The following is a 20,186-nucleotide window of genomic DNA, read 5'->3' on the forward strand; positions in this document are numbered from 1 at the left end:
GAGGAAAAGGCTAAGATACCCTAGTTAGCTAAACTTAGTCCTGTTGTGCCAAAAGTTACAAGATTATGGTGCGATGCAAGGACACATTGGAAACTACAAGGGCATAGTCCACAGTATTTTCTTTTAGGAAGGTATAGTCATACTGAAAAATATATAAATTTCTAAATCAACACGTTCTAACCAAAGATCTTCATTCTGGCAGTGAAATCATAAATTAGCTGTGTTTACCCACTTTGGAAATACTAAAAATATAAAGTAAGAGTTCTTTTGGACACCAAAATAAAAGTAGAGGGAATGATAAAATGAATTCCAGAACCTTCTCCAGAATATCAGAAAACCCAAATAATGCATCAGAAAACCCAGAGAACTGAACTAATGTTTAATTATGTAGAAAATTTGTACAAAACACAGACCAACTGCAATTTCTCTGCTTGAGTAATCAGATGTCTAGACTAAATAACAAGAGCAGATATGAGAACTTATGTGTGATACAAATGCCTGCAATCAGAGACCAATTGGTCCCCTGCGGATTCACTTGAATAGGTGTTATATTTGTTATGCAGTTAAACAAAATTTTAGTCCACATTTAAAAAGTAGAGCATTTCAAATTTAAAAAGTGATATTCTGGATGCTCATCTTTTCTAAAAATCTAGGAGCAAAGCAGGTGTGGCGATGCATGCTTATAATCCAAGTGTTTAGGAGGATAGCAGGTTCGAGGCCTGTCTCAGCAATTTTGTAAGACTCAGTAACTTGGTGAGACCATTTCAAAGTTAAAGGAAAAAAAGTAAAAGGGCCAGAGTATATCTTGGAGATCTAATGACCCTGGGTTCATTCCCCAATACCACAAAGAAGAAAAAATCTAAGAGCAGCTGGGAGCAAGAGCACATGCCTGTGACTTGAGAGGCTGAGGCAAGAGGATCACAAGTTCAAGGCCAGCCTGGATAACTTAGCAAGACCAAAATAAAAAATAAAAAAGATCTGAGGATACAGCTCAGTGATGGAGTGCTTGCCTAGCAACCATGTGGCCCTGGATTCAATCTCCAGTATAAAACAAAAGAAAACAAAGAACTAACTACACTAAGCCCCATTTCCGAACAGATGCAGGGTGTACTGAGCAGTGGCCAGCTCACCAGAGCATCGTGATGCACCTGCGCTGAGGCCACAGGACATCCTCTCCCTGCACGCATTTGAGTTTGCAAATCTCCATGTAGATATCTCAGCTTTTAGAATACATCAAGACCAAATAATGAATTTGTTAAATAATGAATTTGTTTTCTTCTACCTTTAATGCAAATTCTGTATGTTAGAACAAAAAAACAGAATTCTAAATGCTTTGAAGTTGGAAATGAGAGAAGATAAAATAAAATTAGCAGACAGATCCTTCCCTCCTGGGTGATAATTTTGCTGAGCTTTTTGTCTGGCAAAGCATTTTAATGGTGATAATGCATATGAGGCCCTTCCTTTTGACTTCTGGAAGTCATTTTCTTTTAAAGAATTCAGGTATCTCTTGGCTGAACTTGAGGCCTTGCGTCTGCTCTTTGCACAGCTTGCAGCGGTGTCTTTTGGATTTTTGTTAATCAGCTGTGACCACATGACTCAGAGCAGCTAGTCCGTAGTAAAAGAATTTTGCAAATGGAATCTCCCAAATTTTATCTTGAAGGTGATCTTTCACTAGAAAAAAATGTGAACTTGAACTGTTGGTTTAAAATACAAGGTTTTTTTGCCGGGTGTGGTGGCACATGCTTATAATCCCAGGACTTGGGAGGCTGAGACAGGAGGCTCACAGGTTCACAGCCAGCCTCAGCTACTTAGTGAGACCCTTTACAACTTAGTGAGGCCATGTTTCAAAATAACAAAAATAGGGCTGAGGGTGTAGCTCAGAGGTGCCCTGGGTTCAATCCCCAGTACTGAAAAAAAAAAAAATACAGGTTTTTAACTCATGGGAAAGATTTAACAATTTGAGTACATTAATATATTCAAAACTATTTTGAAAAACATTTTGTATTGTCTTTAATTGATAGTTTCTTATATTTAAGGTTTACATTCTATGGTTATAATCTGCATTTGATTTTTACTTCTCATGATCTTATATATTGTGGGAATTGTGTCACTTTTAGTCCCCTATTTGCTATATTTTGAAAGTGTTATGAAATTGCCACATTTTCTTTCGACAAGAGCTTTGGTCGCTAAAGAATCATCTAAAGACAATCTTTATATGAAGTGAATTTTACTTGAAATATAAGTTAGTCTGTAAGAGAATTAAAGCCCATGAATACATAATTGATATGTATCCTTTTTTCCTAATTTAAATTTAATCCATGCACAGACAGATTTATAAAAAAAAAGGTAGATCAATATAAGCAGTACCTAGAAGATAAGGCAAATAGTAAGGTCTCAACTATTATAATACCTAAAATTGACGAAATTAAGTATGCCTAAAGTCCTAGCTACTAAAATGGGTCAGAGAAATGACTGTTTCTGGACGTGAGTTACAATGGCTTCCTGCCTTAGAAGTCTTCCAATCGTATCACACTTGGTATCATAAAAGGAACAGAAGAATGTAGAAGAGCCCTCTGGTTCTGCTGATTCACTGGCTGTTTGTCTCAGAACCTCCCTTTCCTCTCTACATCAAGAAGGCAGTTGGATACCTGTGGAGGCCTCCCAGGTGTAGAAGGCTACAAGTTTTGGTTTCTAACCTATGTTCTAGAGAGGAACCCATCTTTTCATTTGATCAACCTCCTACTCTTTGTGTGTTTATGCTCCTGGCCTCTGTTGAGGGAAAGGACCTCTGGTCAGTCCTGGATTAGCCTACATCCTGAAGGGGAAACTGCACACTTTTCTCCCTTCCCACATCCTAGTACTCCTATGTCAGGAAAATCCCAAGAGGGACAACAGTTAGAGATGGTTGGGTACATTGACAACAGCCATAATCAATGTTGAAGGAGTGAGAGAAATCACGTGCCTGCTTGTTTGTGTTCTCCAGGCATCATCTGGTCCACCCAAGTTCCACTGTTGCTGGGCAGTTCTAATTATTCCCTCCTGTGTTTGTCAGAGGTTTCTCATATTCCCCACCACATGCCTACCATTAGTGTAGGATGCCCAAATTGCCAGGCCAAGGACAGATATTTACCAAAAACAAGAAGTCCTCCAAAGAACACATTCTAAAACACTCTAGAGAGAAAAGCCAGAGGGATTTCTGCATCCTGCCTGAATCCAGTCCTAGCTGCATGATACTTGCATGGGAAACAGTTTTCCCTGCACTGTTTTCTAAATCCTCCCTCCCAAAATAACCTAGAAGTAAAATTTCTTAAAACAGGTCATTTAAAACCATCAGTAAAGATTTCACATTTCTGCCTTGTTCTTAAGTACACATAACTAAAACTTAGACATCTGCATTATCAAAACTGTTACACAGTAGTCCAAGATTCTCAGGAGCCTTCTACAACTTACTTAAGCCCTAAACACAAACGATGCCTGCCTGTCATCCTTTGGCCTGATTATTTGGAGTATATGGTGGCTGAAGCCTTTGATGACCCACACCTGTTGACTGATCCATCATTCTCTGACTAGGTGTCTGTTCTCTCTCCCTTTTTGCTGATCACAGAGGCGCAGCCCGGTAAGAACTCTCAACATTTTACCTTAAACATGTATAGAGAAAATTGCTGCCAAGTTCAGGTAGCCAGGCTGGTTTCCCATTAAATGAATGAAAACCACTATGAATGAGGCAGATGAGTTAGGCTTATTGGTTGGAATCCTCTGGCTCTCTAAGTGCCAAGGGCATAGTTTAGAATCAGCACTTTTCTATAACATTAAGTTAGTACATGGGAATCTTAACTCTTGGCGCTAAATTTGAAGATTTTTATATGCATGTGGTGTGTGTGTGTGCATGTGACCAAGGACTATATTGGCCATAAAGTACCATAGAAGCTGATAACAAAGTGACAAAAATAATGAAACTATGAAGTAAGGAATTAACTTTTAAGCAACTTTGTTTTTAAGCCTAAATTCAAACTATGTACTTGGTTATTACTTACATTGATCAGTATACACCTATACATATAATTTCCATATTGGGGATAAGACACTTAATGTCAAGTCAATACTCCTAAATTATCACATGATTTTAAAGTTTGTCATTTGAAGAGAACTTTGGCAATATATAGTGATAGTAGTCACATTGGTTGAGTGTGGTGGCTCACGCTTATAATCCCAGTACTTAGGAGGCCGAGACAAGAGGATTGCAGGTTCTCAGCCAGCCTCAGCTACTTAGTGAGTCTCTCCGCAACTTAGACCCTGTTTCAAAACGAAAAATATAATATAGGGCTAGGAGTATAGCTCAAACCTAGAATGTTCCTAGGTTCAATCCCCATTACTGCAAAAAAAAAAAGATAATATTCATTGTTCAAAGTGAAATCTGTCATTGTCCTCATGTAAAAAATAATTTAGAGAAACAAAGTCTTTGCTGTGTTTGAAATGACCCCCCTCATCTTACTAACCAGTCTTTTAAGAAAATGAGTTTGAAAGCAATGCCCCCTGAAACATCCCTCGGACTGTGTCAACCCAATTAGTCAAGTACTGTCTGAGACAAACCCGGTGGTTCTCTGTTCAAACTAGAGCTGAGATTCATTCAAAGATGGTGCCTGCGCGGCTGCTACTCAGGTGTGATAATCCAACCAAATGTGAAGCGATATCTCAAGATTCTAGAAGAGTGAATTTCATCAACTCAAAATGAATATTGATTCACAATACACAAACAGCCACAATTGCTGAAAGGAAGAAAATACAATCACTGGGCAGGGAGAAGGTTTTTAATTCAGTGGACTTCTTTCCGGAGTGTGGTTTGTGTGGCCCACCTCACCTTAGCCTTATTCTAGATTTGTCAGGCTGCAACATCAGGGTATCCAAGGTCTGTGTGCCTGATCCAGCTGATGATGGGATACAGCTGCTGCCTTGCTGCTAGACATTTGAGTATCTGTTCCCTTCTAGTTTGATTTTAGTTTATTATTTCTAATTACTCCATGGCAAATATTCTTGTAGATTTCTTCAGTGCCTAGCTTACCCTTAACTCATGATCATTTATGAGAAGGATTAATATTACAGAGACTTCTTCAGTACCTTTGAATAATGAATGTCTGTGAAATGAATTGCCACATTGGGAGCTGATGAGTACAAGAGGCTTTCTACCTTGCTTGGTTTCTTGGATATTGCATTTTTAATAGAAGGAGTAGGATAGAGAGACCAAAAGGTTTTCATTTCAGCCCTTGTGATCTCTTACCATTGGATTTCCATCTTACAGTACCAGGTGGGGCCTCTTGCCCCATGCCAGCTTATTGATCTTGTGATTGACTATTTGAAACTAAAATCTTGTATCTCTTTAGACCTTACCAATATAATTCTCACTATAAGAGGGCCTGTTACCCATAAGAACATTTTAACTTCATTTAAACAATTTGTACTCATTATTTCTGTCTACAGAGCCTTATTCCAAAACAAACCTGTATCCAAACTCCCCTAATGACCTTAGCAGATTTAAATGACCATATTAAAAGAGTTTTATTAATAATGCAATAATTCTGTCATACATAGTAGGGAGAGACAGATTACATTAGGCAAAACAAATCAAAAATATAAGGACAGAGCCTCCCACCAGAAAATATGTAATGGATCTCTTCTTATTGAAACTGCTCCTCTATCATACTGGGACAGAAAATTGATATATTCCTAGGAAACAGGAAAAGGGGCTTCTCAAATTAGAGATAACTAGATCTTGTCCTATATTATTAATGCTATAATCTGAAAGAAGAAAACCTATTTTTGTCTGCCAGGTTAAGCTTTCACCATAGTTGGAAAGCAAGGGAAGTGTGTATTTGGTATCAGATCACCAAGTTTGCTCATGGTCTTACCCCCTTGGAACACTTCTATTTCTACTTTCCCTGCCCTCAACTGTGCCCTTGCCATTTTTCTAAGGCAGGTTAGTCAAGCCATGTCCTACCCCATGGTACAACCCTCCTGGTCCAGTTTTCTGCTAGCATCTCATGCTAATAACCTTTCACTGCTTCTAGTTTTAAGTCAAAACTTTTTACCTACTCAATTCTTGCATTATCTGCATAATTTCATGCCAATGCATTATAAAAGCTAGAGAGAACCTGCTCCTATTACTTCTGCCAGGGCTATTTTTATTCTAATAGTATTACAATGCCCCAAGCTAAAGAAATAACTCCTAATTGTTGGATTGGTGGGTCTGGTAGAAGGCAAGCGGAAGAAATTAAAGAGGACAGGTGGGCAGAACAGAATGCCTGAGATCCCTGATTAAAATGGGCCATTCAGTGGCATATGCCCCCAAGTTTCCCTTCCCTTAAACATTTTCCACTTTTTAAAAAAAAAATTATCAAATGAGTAACTGGTGACTGTTTCTACTAACAACTTGGGGATACCACCTAAGAGCAGCCTGTACTTCTAAATACAGTCTAAAATTTTCAAACATCTAACATATGTTAAACTTGGATTTACTTTCTTATCTACTAAAGTTCAAGAGGGTTTTTGTTTTTAATGGACCATTTGATACTTTTTAATTTTCCAAATCTACTCAGGTAAGGGATTTTTTTCTCATTTGGAAGACATTTGTGATTTGCCTTCTCTTCTGCTCTACAATCCAAGTAAGATGAAAAATTGATTTGTGTGTGTCTGTAAGTTCCAACTTGAATGCAGTTCTGAGAAATTTTCATTTTCCCTTTCTACATTTCTTTTGAGTTCAGTTTAACTGCAATGACAGAAATAATACATATTGTACATAACATAAATGTGGTCTTAAGCCTTATAGTGTCTATTTCTAATTCTAGGGTGCAATTAAAAGGAACTTATCCAGTAAGTATATCTTAGCTACCAGAAATAGAGTACAATTTTAAAAAAGGAATAGTTCCTTGGCTCTTGGAGCCTATATACATTTGAATTATACTCCCTTGGGCTTGATTTTGAAGGCTTACGATTTTCTCTTATTTTTGTTTTTAACTTTTACAGCAAAGAATTCTCATTATGATAAAGTGACTCTGGGGTTCTGAAATGATTAATATTTAAATTCTGAAAACGAATGTCTGTGACAGAATTTTGCTATTTGCTTTCTGTATTTGTCAACTCTTGTACAATTTAAGTTTAAAAATGAACTTAATCAAGTGTGCATTTGTTGGTGGGAGTGGAGAGAGGAGGAGGGCAGAAGGAACAAGGTCAATGCAACTTACCTACTTGTATTGATATGAAAATTATAGCCAACCAAAGTGGTATAATACATGTTATCATACACATAGGGTATGATTTTCCTCTGCTGCATGTAACACATCCTAAGGAATTCTAAATTCATGCTTCATACTTAAATATATAACATTTTCTTGGCATTTCAAGAAAAGAACAGATAGAAAATGCTGGATCTGTGTACTATGTACATATGGCTGGCTTGTTGTTCTCATATGGTAATTGGGAAGCAGAACTGATGAAGGCAGCAGACACTGGAAGACTGGTTTGCTTCGCTCTGAGCTCTGGTGTGCACATCTTCTATTTGATGGCTTGTTTATGGTAGCTCCTTGGCTAGTGAAGTTTTACAAATGCCAGAGAAAATGCCACTACACGTGCCAGCTCCATGGCTTCTGCAGAGCCAGGGGAGAGGGCTTCACTTGCAAAGCTTTCATACTGAGCGGTTTATTGATAGGACTTCAATCTCTAAGTGTTTCCCAACATAGTTCCTAAAACATATTAGAAGGAAATGGTAAGAATGTGCCTGAAAAGGTCTTTTGTCCTGTGCATCAGGTGAAGAAGTGGCGAGACCACGGCGTTCCACACCAACCCCGGAACTTATAAGGTGAGCATGAAAGGTGCAAGCTGTGTTTCATGAGACATCATGAACTTTAACCAATGAAGTAACTATCCTTCAGGCCATACTCTCAGATCCTATTAACAAAGGACTTCCGTATATGTATAAGTTCATGTTTCCCTAGTATGGTCCAAGTGTGTTACCATTTCTCATAAGTGCAGTCCAAGGGGGACCTTTAGAGACATTCTACAGTTATCTGAAGTAACTGCCTGTCAGAATGTGTGGTCCCCTCATTAATGAACAAACTAAGGTCCATATATAGAGAAATCTTTGTGTCTGGAATGATGCTATTAAGTGTAATTATATTGCCTTATGAAGAAAGCCTGTTCAGTTGGATATAATTTAGTGATATATTCCATCTGCCACACACCAAAAAAAAATTTGTTTTGAGCAAAGCATTGTTATTTTTCAGTGTATTCTTTGGGTGAAGGATTGTATAAATGGGCATTGTTTTCCCAAAGGACTGCTATTTCTCTTTAATATCTGAATCCTTTTAAGTCTTTTCCCTCCTTCTCCAGCCTCCCTTCTTTCCTCTTCATCCCTCTCATCACACACAAAGCACCCTCAAGATCTGTGAGGTGAATCAGGTCTGGAGAAGGCTATACAGATTTTAGGAGAAAGGATGAGAGTTTAACTTATTGTTCTATTCCCCTGATATCTGTCTTTCTGAGAAATACTGTGTTGGAGTATTACAAGGATATTATGAGCCTGTTGGGTAGGAGGGGAAAGGATGAAATTAGAAGCTAGGCAACCCAGTTTCTTATTAAAACACAAACTTCCTGAGTGGCTTGTCATGTGATATCCCTAGGCTCGACTTGCACTAGTCACAAGCTACATTAACTACAACACAGAAACATTGTGAAGACAAGTACAAATGGTTTTTTGAGATCTCAAGGCAAAAGGGTACTTTACAATAAACTCTGATCACTAATATTTCTCCTAGGTATAGAAAGTCATGATGCTTTCAAAAACTTTTTCTGCTTCAACTTATTTCTGTTTGATCAGTGCCCTGTTCCTCCATGGAGAACTAGGGATCTTGTCTCCTATGATACTCTCATCCCATAATACAGATGATATCTTAGATAAACTGTCTAGCTGTACAGAAGCTTTTTATAGACATACATGGGTGCCTAAATACAAGTATACACACTATTATATATATGTATATATTATACATATACTATATATTCATGTTATATATGTATATACTATACATATACTATATATATGCATGTATATATAGCAATATATATATATACATGTTTTACTAAGAAAATTGTTGAAAGCTTATGCATTGTTTTGAGCATTAATTTTTGGGCCCTCTCTCCATATTTTGCCTCAATGTGGTGTAGCAAAAAGCCTCCGGATGACACTTCGGCCCTTGCTCCCCTCTTTGGCCCACCATTAGAATCAGCTTTTGATGAACAGAAGACGGAAGGTAGGAAAAACACTATGTGTCTATACATTTGGGGGGGGGTTAATCATTAAAGTTTAACATATTAGAGAAAATGTGTCTTGAAGCATATTTTTAAGGTATCATCAGAAAAGTTTCAATCTAGGTATGCTGGCAAAGACAGTTTAGTTTGCAAACCTCTTATTTTAGGATTTGAAATTTTACATCCAGAGATAGCTAACAAGTTCACTCCTGAAAAGAGGTCAGTAGAAATTAATGCAAATCTACCCGAATTCATATCCAGGAGTAATGCTCTGTGACCAAACAGCTGTTGTGTGAATGAAGCCAGGCCTTCTCATTCACCACAGCCATTCTCACTTGTGACCTGGCCTCTCACTTACCCTCTTTCCACCCCAATGGAGGTGTTATACCTTCATTTCTGCCATTATTATTGGTTTTCCCAGTTAAATATTGATTCCTGAAGTTTGAAAGTTAATCATGCTTTTCCTGGATAGCTAAAAATTATATACACCTTGCTGGGATAAAAACTCCTGTGTACAAGGGATCTAATCTCTTCTTGAAATGTGCTTATATCAAATGCTGTATCTCCAGCAGGTGTGTTTGATAATATACAATGTCTTTATAAAAATTGTTTGACTTTAAAATTATGGTATATACAAAATAATAGTATAGGACTCAATGGACCCATGGTGAAATGTCCTTAAGTATAAAGAATAAGACTAAAAAACATACTAAGTAGTCTCAGCCACAGTGACAGACTTAATACAATAAATTAAACAAGATAGAATTCTATTTTCTTCGCATGAGCAGTCCAGAAGTGAGCAATCCAGGATGGATAGGGTCATTCTGACATTCTTAAGTTACCTTTATTTCTGAGTCCAAGAAAGCTTCTGCAGTTCTCTTCTCCCGATCAGAACAAAGGGGTGGGGGGAGAACAGAATTCACTGCTAATTGTCATCCAAAAGAGAACCACATCACTACCAAAGAAATTTAGTGCCATGTGGTCAACTGAAACTCTAACTATAGAGAAAGAGACTAGATCTAGGAAATAAGAGTCAGCCACAGAGTATTTTCAATGATTATTAGGAAAACAAAGAACATCCCTAAATATTCCTTCAGGGACTTAGATGTCTATAACTAAGAACCCCTAGTTGCTGGGAGAGAGCCTCACTAAGCTGCTGAGACTGGCTTCGAACCTGTGATCCTCCTATCTCAGCTTCCAAGTACTGGGATTATAAGCATAAGCCATCACGCCTGGCTTAATATTTGTCTTTATGATGCTGTAAAGGGTTTATTAAAAAACCCTAGAAGACAGTTTAAAGATAGAAACCACTACACAGAAAACAGGCATTCAGTTTTGAAGGCTATCCACAATGATGTAAATATACCTACTTACATGAAAACTGATGTCTATGGAAATAATGCCTGGATTTTCAAAAGGTCATGAGAAGCAGAGCCAGTGTGTGTGTCGATAGTCTGAATGTCCTGAAGTGACCGATCAGAAAGAAAAATGCAGGTTCTATTTTGGAAGTTCTTATTTAGCTATATGTACACACACAGACACCCCTCCTACCCCCACACACCACACTTCTATTTCTGGTCTCTTCTGGAAAAGAATGAGGAGCAGCACATTGCTAAATTCATTCTCCAGTATAAGGCAAGGTGGAGATAATTTTGTAAAACTCAACTATAAATTAAAATTTTAAGTTCTAAAATCGGGGGCGGGGGGGCTCTTAACTTACCCTGAAAAATTCTTTTTGTTTCCAGCTCCTTTAGATCAGCCTGAGATTTGGGGTTCAGGCCAGCCAATGAATCCAAGCACGGAGTCGCCAAAGTTGACAAGGCCTTTTCCCACTGGAAGTAAGTTATGTGTCTACTCTGTCTGGAAAAAGATGACTCATTTTACTGTCTGCATCGTGAAATTAGGTAACTCCTAGAAAGTACATAAGCAATGTTTGAAATATACAATATTAAGAAAAGACATTGTTATTCAAACTGTTTTATTTTGGTCCTGGAGATTTAACCCAGAGGTATTCTACCTCCAAAGTTACACCCCCAGCCCTATTTTATATATTTTTTTTATTTCAAAACATTGCTTGGATTAGTTTCTGAGGGTCTCTTAAAGTTGCTGAGGCTGACCTCACCCCTATGATCTTCTTATCTCAGTTTGCCAAGTATTGGGATTGCAAGTGTATACCATATGCCTGGCTTCTAACCAGCTTTAGAATTAAAAAGTCCTAGGCAGCTTATCTAAGCAGGAATAATAAAATGAAACAAAATTAACTGAATCAAAACTCTGACATCCCACATCTTCATTCACTTATTCCTTAATTTCAAATGTAAGCGTGAGAAGCAAGTAAGACATTGAGAAGCAAGTGAGATGAAGAACCGACTGTGTTCTAAGCACTGGGCTATCAATACATGGGCTCTGCTAGGTCTGCATACAGAACGACCAAGGCAGCACAGGTCAGGAAGGCTGTATGGTAAATCTATGTCAAAACAGCCATCAGCTTGCTATTCCAGCATACTCAGGCAGCTAGAAAAGGAAGATCTTGTTTTTTCTTTTGTGGTACTGGGGATTGAACCCATGGGCATTCTAGCTCTGAGCTACACCCCCAGCCCTATTTTTATCCTTTAAATTTTTTATTGGTACATCATAGTCACACATCTTAATGGGTACAAAATGGTGGAGACATACATGTACACATAACCCAATTAGGCCTTACCCAATTCTTGCCCCATTTCCTTCCCCTCCCTCCTTCTCATGTTTGGCTTAATAACTGACATTGATATGTTAAAATACATCATGATTAGAGAATTTCCCTTTTCCCTCCCTCATCTCCTCAGTTAGGTGGCCTTATTTGCTCATCTATAGTATCTCCTTCGAGTTCCTCCTATGACCCGTTTTCTCCCTAGCTTCCGCGTATTACAGAGCATCCAATTTCTTATTTTCAAACAGGGTCTCACAAAGTTGTGTAGGCTTAGGCTTCACTAAGTAGCTGAGGCTGGTCATGAACATTCTATCCTCCTGTCTCAGCCTCCCAAGTACTGGGATTACAAGCATGCACAACCACGCCCAGCTCCTGAAGATATTTTTAACCCTTCACCTGTGGTGGGTTGGACAATTTGAACTGTGTTTGCTCACTTGGTCAAAGCGCATCTATTTGATGGACTTAGTAAATTCTCTTCAGTAGATTTGCACACGGCAAGCATGCATAAACTAAGAGGACTGGCTCTTGAGAAAAAGGTTTTGGGGGGATGAGGGTAATTTTACTCTGAGGCTCACATACAGACCAACTAATACTTTTCCAGTTCAACGTGCCCAGGGCTTTGCTCTTTGGTGCCTAAAAATGATCAGAGGGATAAGCCAAGAGGATTCATATTCAAAGGCCAGAGGTTATTTGTTGGAGATGTTATTGCTATAAAACCACATGATCCAGCCTTTCCAAGAATATTTCTCTCAAGAACAGGATAGGAAAAAGAGCATCATAAACTCTTTTAAACTTCTGAACTTTGAAAGATGTATCTGAAAGGACTTGAAACATAATAGCCTGGTTTCAGATGTTTCTCCAAGTTTATTGAGAAACAAATCCAGTGAAAGAGCCCTAACAACTTCCTTGAAAAGCTTTCTTTACAGACCTGAGTAATATGAATGATTCCTAGAAATCCCTTCCTAAACATCAAGAGTAAATGGTTGTGTAGATGAGGTATTGGTTGAAAGAGTACGATCAATATTACAGAATTGTGAGTTTTATGTGCTGTGGTTGTGCTTAGCACAGCAGAAGCTGTTGTCTAATTGATGGGTATTGTGTAACTGCTCATTTTGTTCTGCAAAATTCTGCTAGTTTTGTAGCGGCATAGGTTGACTGTTTTAGGTTGTTGAGTTTCTTATATTCAGCCACACTGTAGTTTTCTTGCTTTATATGCTTTGTTGATTATAATCTTACTTTTTTTTTTGCAGTACTGGGTATGGAACCCAGGGGCATTCTATGTCCAAGTTATATCCCAACCCTATTTTTTTATTTTGAAACAGAGTCTAAGTTGTGGAGGGCCTAAGAGCTAAGGCTGGCCCACGAACCCAGATCCTTCTGTCTCAGCCTCCCAAGTACTGGGATTACAAGCATGCACTACCATGCCCAGTTCTTGATTAACTTTTGATAGAGATTGTTACTAAGGAGCAGAGATTCTGATTGGCTCTTACCTTCTGTGAAAAAATATGATACACTTGAGACCTCGTCTTCAGCAGCTCATAACTCAGTTTAAGAACCACACGCTCTTAGGCTTTTGGAGAATGGCTGTTAGTCATGGTTATTGTACAAAAAGACAAGGTGCTATTTAAAAACAAATACATAAAATATGTGTGGGATGGGGATTGAGGAAATAGGAGAAATGAAGGAGGCTCTTCTGAATGAGTACAGTTGGAGACAGTCATGTTAGGATATGAAATATGGGACCACATTCAGCTTCACACCTGAGCCTTGGGAAGGTTTATAAAATTGCCAAATTTGAACCTATTAGATATGACCAGAAAGAAAACATACATTTACAGAAAAAAAAATGTACTTGTTGAAACAGTAATTAACCTAACCTTGTCCACAAAGTGTCAAGCCCAGTTCAGAAGAGTGACTCTCCTAGTCCCAGCCATAATGTGCTTTTTCTATCTCAGGATTTTTCTTTTGTCTGTAAATTTTACCAGTGGAATCTATTCTTTCTTCTTTGATCCACATCACTTTGCTTCCTACCTTCAGATATATACTAAATTAAGATATATAACTTTTAGAAACCTTCCTAGTTTCATTCTAGACAATAAAATCCAGACTGGATTTAAAAAACCCTCACATAAGCCCCAACTAGACCTGATACCTTTTCTACTTTAACTGTTAACATATTTATTATCAGTCATAAATTCCCTGAGTACTGAGGATTTTCATATAACCCAATGTCCCTAATTCCTAGTGGGAGGTGAGTCTTGATTATGGCTTGAGGTTTGCTAAATGATATTTAAATTAATAAAACATTGATGTTACTGTTATTGTCTGACATTCCTTTGACAAACTCTTGTCTCATAGAGACATCTGAATGGGTCTTGCTTTGGTTTCTTGATTTCAAACTTTTAAAATTTTTAAACTATTAGTGGCTATTCTCTTTCCAATATAAAATATAGAAGTGAAAGCTCTAATCCTGCTTATCTACTGTCTGTAGTTTAGGAAGAACATGATCAATAATGCTTGGCTTCTGTTCTCTCTGCAGCCCCTCCACCACTGCCTCCAAAAAATGTACCAGCCACCCCACCTCGAACAGGCTCCCCCTTAACAGTTGGACCAGGTAAACTTTAGGGTGTTTTTCTTTTTTCTCATCTGAGATGATTGGCAGAAACATGGCCCTGGACTTCAACATGCCCTGATGTTTTGGGAATTGTAGTCTACAGTAAAATGGTACAATGTTGGCATTTCATTTTACTTCTATTACAATTTATTGTGCAACCGTATTTTAAAGTGCCACTTCTAGGTTTCACCAAAAACAACTTTAATTTTTCATATAGATAAGTACCACATTTACTTATAATATAAAAGAAAAAAATCTCAATATGAAAAGTTATCTGACTGCTCACTTCATTGGATCTCATTTTAATGATTGAAAAATTAATAGTCTCAAGGCATAATTTGGATTCTTTTTCGAGAACCAATGAAACTTTTGCTAAATCTAAAACTGCCTACTCTATAAAAGACACGAAATGGTTCTCAGAATGAGCAGTCTACTGTTGGTGGGAATTTTTCCCCAGTAGCCATTCATTTACTACCTTGTGGCAAAGAGATAACAAAAATAAGATGGCAAGGAATTTCTGCATCCTTTTAGATAATTTCTAAGGCACATCTTTGCCTTCTATTAGAATCAATACTATGTATTATATCATTTTTAATCTGCCAGATCTTATTGGACTAGCAAGTCAAAAGTAATAGAAATGGTTATTTTATTTATCTGGGCCCTAGAATGTGGTTCTTCATCGTCTTTGGAATTCTGTAGCTGTTTCATCCTTAGTTATTGATGCAGCCTGGTGCGTTTGATAGGTACAGAGCAGGGTATTTATCAACAAAGGAGAAAGCAAGACACAGTCATTTATGAAATTTATGTTGACTCAAACCCAAGAGAATCATCCAGAGTCTCATAAGTACAGATGTTTGCAAGTTCAAGCTATTTGGACCTCTGTATTTCCATAAGTTATATTAGATATAAATAAACCTACCAGCAATGAAATTGTAAATATCATGTACCATGCAAAATGCTACTTCATTTATCTGTAGCCCCAAGGCTTAATTCTTTTCGAACTATAAATATGAAAATACCAAGCCAGTTCATATAATCCGAGAGTTATTTAAAAGTAAAGTAGCTTCTGGTCATGGCTTCCAATTATTTAATGATTTATCATTTGAATAGCCTTAGATTGTTGTTATCAAGTATTCCATGCCAATCTGTAGAAGACCATTTTTATTTTTTCTATTATTTATATGAATTAAAAACATAGCTGGTGCTAAAGTTTAAACAAAAAAGACTTGTGTATTGTGACTTCAGGTAGAGATATATCATAGTTCTATCTGATGTTAACAGGTTAGACTCAATAAGATGAATCACAATAATGCTTTTATGATTTGTTTAGTAATATATGTAATAGTTCTAATTAGCAAATGACTTCTCAGTAACCTATGTATGTGTTGTGTGTGGGGTATGTGTGTGTTTGTAAACATTTGTGTAGGGATATCTCTTTAAATGATTTTTGTACTGTTTCTGTTGTATTTAACGTAGAGGATCTATAGCTAAATATGATGCCCTTTAAGCTCACATTTTATCATATGTTTTTCCAAACATTTCTATTTAACACTGTAGAGTATACCAGCTTTATGAGGGTAAATTCTAGTGCTCAATCCTTTGTCAGTTGTGTTGTGTGTATTTCAGTAGGCCATGTTTTCAGATATGAAACCCCTCTTGGAATTTGCACTTCCAGAGCCCATACTTCTTGGTAAGCCCAACACCATCTCAAAACTATGACCATGGTTTATTGTGAGCAGCCTCAGAGCAATGTCATGCCTCATGCTTTAAGTAGTAGTCAAGTGGCCAATGGTAGTCACTGCAAGAGAGCGAATAGCATAAAGTGACAGTGCTCACATTATGGAAGTGGGGGGCTCTGTTGCCCTCCCTTCCTCATCCACTCAAGATATTTTCACACTGAAATGAGCCCACTGAGGCACCTCAAGAGGCAATGTGCTTACCAGGCTTTGCCTCACCCCTATACCCCCATAGGAATACTATCAAAGCCAATTAAAGCTTAAAATCAACTACTTTGACCACAGGAAGTGACCAGTCAGCCACAGAGGCCAAAATTGAAAAACTACCATCCATCAATGACTTGGACAGCATTTTTGGCCCAGTGCTGTCCCCCAAGTCCGTGGCCGTTAACACTGAAGAAAAGTGGGTCCATTTTTCTGATACATCCCCGGAACATGTTACTCCAGAGTTAACTCCAAGAGAAAAGGTGGCATCCCCACCGGCGGCATCAGACAACCCAGCCGACTCCCCAACTCCAGGCCCTTCCGGCCCCCCAGGCCCCACAGGTCCTCCCGGGCCTCAGCGCAATGTACCATCTCCGCTCAATTTAGAAGAAGTCCAGAAGAAAGTTGCCGAGCAGACCTTCATTAAAGATGATTACTTAGAAACAATCTCATCTCCTAAAGATTTTGGGTTGGGACAGAGAGCAACTCCACCTCCCCCACCACCACCCACCTACAGGACTGTGGTTTCATCCCCCGGACCTGGCTCAGGCAGTGGTACGGGGACCGCCAGTGGTACGTCTTCCTGTCTGAGTGTGCTTCGTTGTGCCGGGGAATGGCCGTGGCTGCTTCAGTGTGAGCGACACCCTCCTTCTGCCTGGCAGTTGGCTTTAGAGCTTCAGCCATTCCTCCCTTGGTCTGGGCGTCCTGTGGCCCCATGGCATGTCCTCGCGTCCATCAAATGCTCGCAGTCATAGTGAAGTCTGTGGATGTGTTCTGCCTGGCACTCCCAGCCCTCCACCCTGCAGTCAGGAGGCAGAGTTTTTAAAATGAAACTGTGGTATCATTGTTTGAAATTCAGGAAGGTCCTAAAAAGACAGCTATCACAGAGTGGTTTATAGGTCAGAAGTCTGATTTTCTTGTCAGATACCTCAAAAGGGGCCCTAAGTTTTGTAGGTCAATGTGGGGAAAGGAGAATTTTGTTTTTTCCTCTTTTTACTAGGTGAGAGAACTATCTTAACTCTAATTTCTTTAGAAAAGATATGTAAGATTTGAAAGAAATTTTTAGAGAACACACACACACACACACACACACACACACACACACACACACGACCTAATTGATCTACCACCAGAGACAAACCTGTTCTGATCTCACCCTCGGACATCCTCATAGGCCACAGGGTGACTCTAAAGAGGGCGACAAATATGGGAACATCTGTCAGATATGTACTTTGAGACCCTGGATGCAAATTCTCACATTGACTTTGATCCTTCTTTTGTTTTCCTTATTCAAAGCTGCGTTTTGTGTTTCCTTAACTATGTAAGGATGGGAGCCCTAGCCATGCATAATGAAGAAATCAAGATTTTACATGTGTCTTTTTCCTATCATTCATTTCACTGCTGCTCAGTTTTATGTAGGGAGACCCTCAGTGCCTCCCCTATGTATGGGGGTAGATTCAGTTTAGGCACCTTCTAGAAGGTTTCATAAGTGAGGCAACTGTGTATGGAATATTTAGAGCTAGGGAGAAACAGGAAGGGAAGGCGCTTGTCTCTAGCCTAGGGTTCACTTGTCTCTGCTTTCTCTCTCCCTCTTTTCCTGGAATGTCTTCCATGCTTGCTCTGCATTTACAAATGCCTCTGGTTTCTAAAGCAAGTGCACCCAAGGGGATCCACCTAAACCATACTAAAAACTGATGCTTTATATCATCAAGTGTGTCCCCTGGGTGTTGTCCCCTCCAAAAGGAAAGATACTCAATACTCAAATAAGTTTGACAAATATAGCATTAAATAAAATGAGCAAGTTTTGTTGTCAGAGCTTCCAGATCCCTTTATTTTGTCTGCAATAAGAATTAAGTTTCATGTCCTGCTAAGCACCATGCCACGTGCTTTAAAATACATTATTGCATCCTAGTGACCCAGGTTTACACAGCTAGATGCCTGTCTGATCCTGAATCTGGCTCTTACTGCTACACCTTCCCAGCACTTTTGTAAAAGTTGAGTCACAAAATACCCCAATCTTATTTGACCACCAACACCCACCTATATTGCTCAGTGTATTCACAAGATCATTAAAATCTGTTTTCAAAGGGTACTGTGCTCTTCTAGTTCTAGACAACTACCTCTGTGCTTCTGTTTTTTTTTTTAATAATTCTTTTCTGAGATACAAATTTCAGTAGTTATCTATAAAACAAAAGGTTGCTGTGTTCAGCCTTCAGAGGACAAACCCAAAGAAATTAGATGCACACTTAAGTGAAGGTTGTGCCTCTGTTGTTTTCTACAGGACTTTCCTAGGCCAGCTTCCCGGTATCCTGAAAGGATGTTTTGGGAATGCCTACTCCTCTCCAGTGGTGGGCCATGATGCCCACACATCTTTAGTTGGGATGAGGACAGGGCAACTTTCTCAACTTTGGCTCCATCACCTTTCACAAAGCTCTGGGAGATCACTGTGTTCTTGAATTGAACACTCAGCTAAAGAAGCGAGCAGCTTTTGTTTTCTTTCTGGGATCTTTGAGAGTTTGGTTGTTATTTAATGGTTAGCTCTTATGCCCTTATTTGAAATTATCTTACATCATTATCAGTAAAGACTATTGATTTAGTTCAAATGAAAAAAGCTATACTTTGCTGGCATTAAAGAATTGGATTTCTAAGAGGAAGATTGAACTTGTCCAGCAAAGCCCATAAATAAAACTTTGCATGATTATCTCCTTAAGTCCCAGTTTATTTGCTGCCTAATCTTTTATTGATATGCAAACTGTCAGAAATGTAAATTCTGAGCCAGGCATAGAGATGCATACTTGTAATACCAGGACTTAGGAGACCAAGATAGGAGGATTGCAAGTTCGTAGCCAGTCTCAGCAACTTAGGCCCTCCACAACTTACTGAGACCCTGTTTCAAAATAAATGTGGCTGGAGATGTCACTCAGAACAGCCATGGTTTCAATCCCAAGACCCCCTACACACACGTAACTTTTGAGTTACAACAGAATAAAGCCTCATATTTCAAAGATAAACAATGCTTCTCATTACCTTCTTTTTATAGCATTTAGACTGATGAGACTAAATTTTCCTGTGTTGCTCAAACTGTATGTAAGTGGATATCCTTATGCTCACAGTGCAGGTGGCTGTCCCTGACCAGGAATAGACAGCACCTTGGGAAAGCCTTGAGAAGCAGAAAAGTTACCTGCTGTTGAAAAGCTGTTAGAAATGAATTTGCTCCAAGAACTTTAATTTCCTTATGGCAGAAAGTTATGAATATCTAGTTTGGCCAGAACACCGCTTCATCGCAATGCAGAGGCTGGTTCTTGGCAGAGACTATTTCTTCTCCCATGTGGATTTATATACCAGGGGACAGGAGGAAAGTTTTGCTGGCCTTCAGTAGATTGGGGTACTAGGATAGAGATCAGTTAGTCAAATGAGACTGTTCAGAGCAACATTTTCCAACTCAGGAGACTAATTTTAAAAGATGTCCATCTTATTCACACACACACAGTTTGAGTTACCTAAGGTTGAAAAAATATTTCCTAAGGGCAAGTCTTTGAGCAATAATGTCCAATACAGGAGTCAATTTTAATTGTAATTGTAATAAGCTAAAAGGAATGCAAAGAGTCAGTACTTTAGACACAGAACCATGGTTCAGGTGCTCAAC

General features: G+C 38.6%; 1 protein-coding gene across 1 annotated transcript in view; it reads left to right on the forward strand.

Moving 5' to 3' along the window:
- Positions 1-20,186, forward strand: part of SGIP1 (SH3GL interacting endocytic adaptor 1) — a gene marked incomplete at both ends in the record, with an annotated part of 146,597 nt that overhangs the window by 56,873 nt on the left and 69,538 nt on the right. Inside the window, 7 exons of the mRNA XM_080691438.1 lie at positions 3,605-3,616; positions 6,840-6,864; positions 7,798-7,849; positions 9,214-9,299; positions 11,043-11,135; positions 14,526-14,600; positions 16,622-17,113. Coding sequence (XP_080547564.1) covers positions 3,605-3,616; positions 6,840-6,864; positions 7,798-7,849; positions 9,214-9,299; positions 11,043-11,135; positions 14,526-14,600; positions 16,622-17,113 — 835 coding nt within the window. The remainder of the gene's footprint in view (positions 1-3,604; positions 3,617-6,839; positions 6,865-7,797; positions 7,850-9,213; positions 9,300-11,042; positions 11,136-14,525; positions 14,601-16,621; positions 17,114-20,186) is intronic.

Source organism: Muscardinus avellanarius (genome assembly GCF_963383645.1).
Source record: "Muscardinus avellanarius genome assembly, chromosome: 3".
In the NCBI taxonomy this organism is placed as follows: Eukaryota; Metazoa; Chordata; class Mammalia; order Rodentia; family Gliridae; genus Muscardinus; species Muscardinus avellanarius.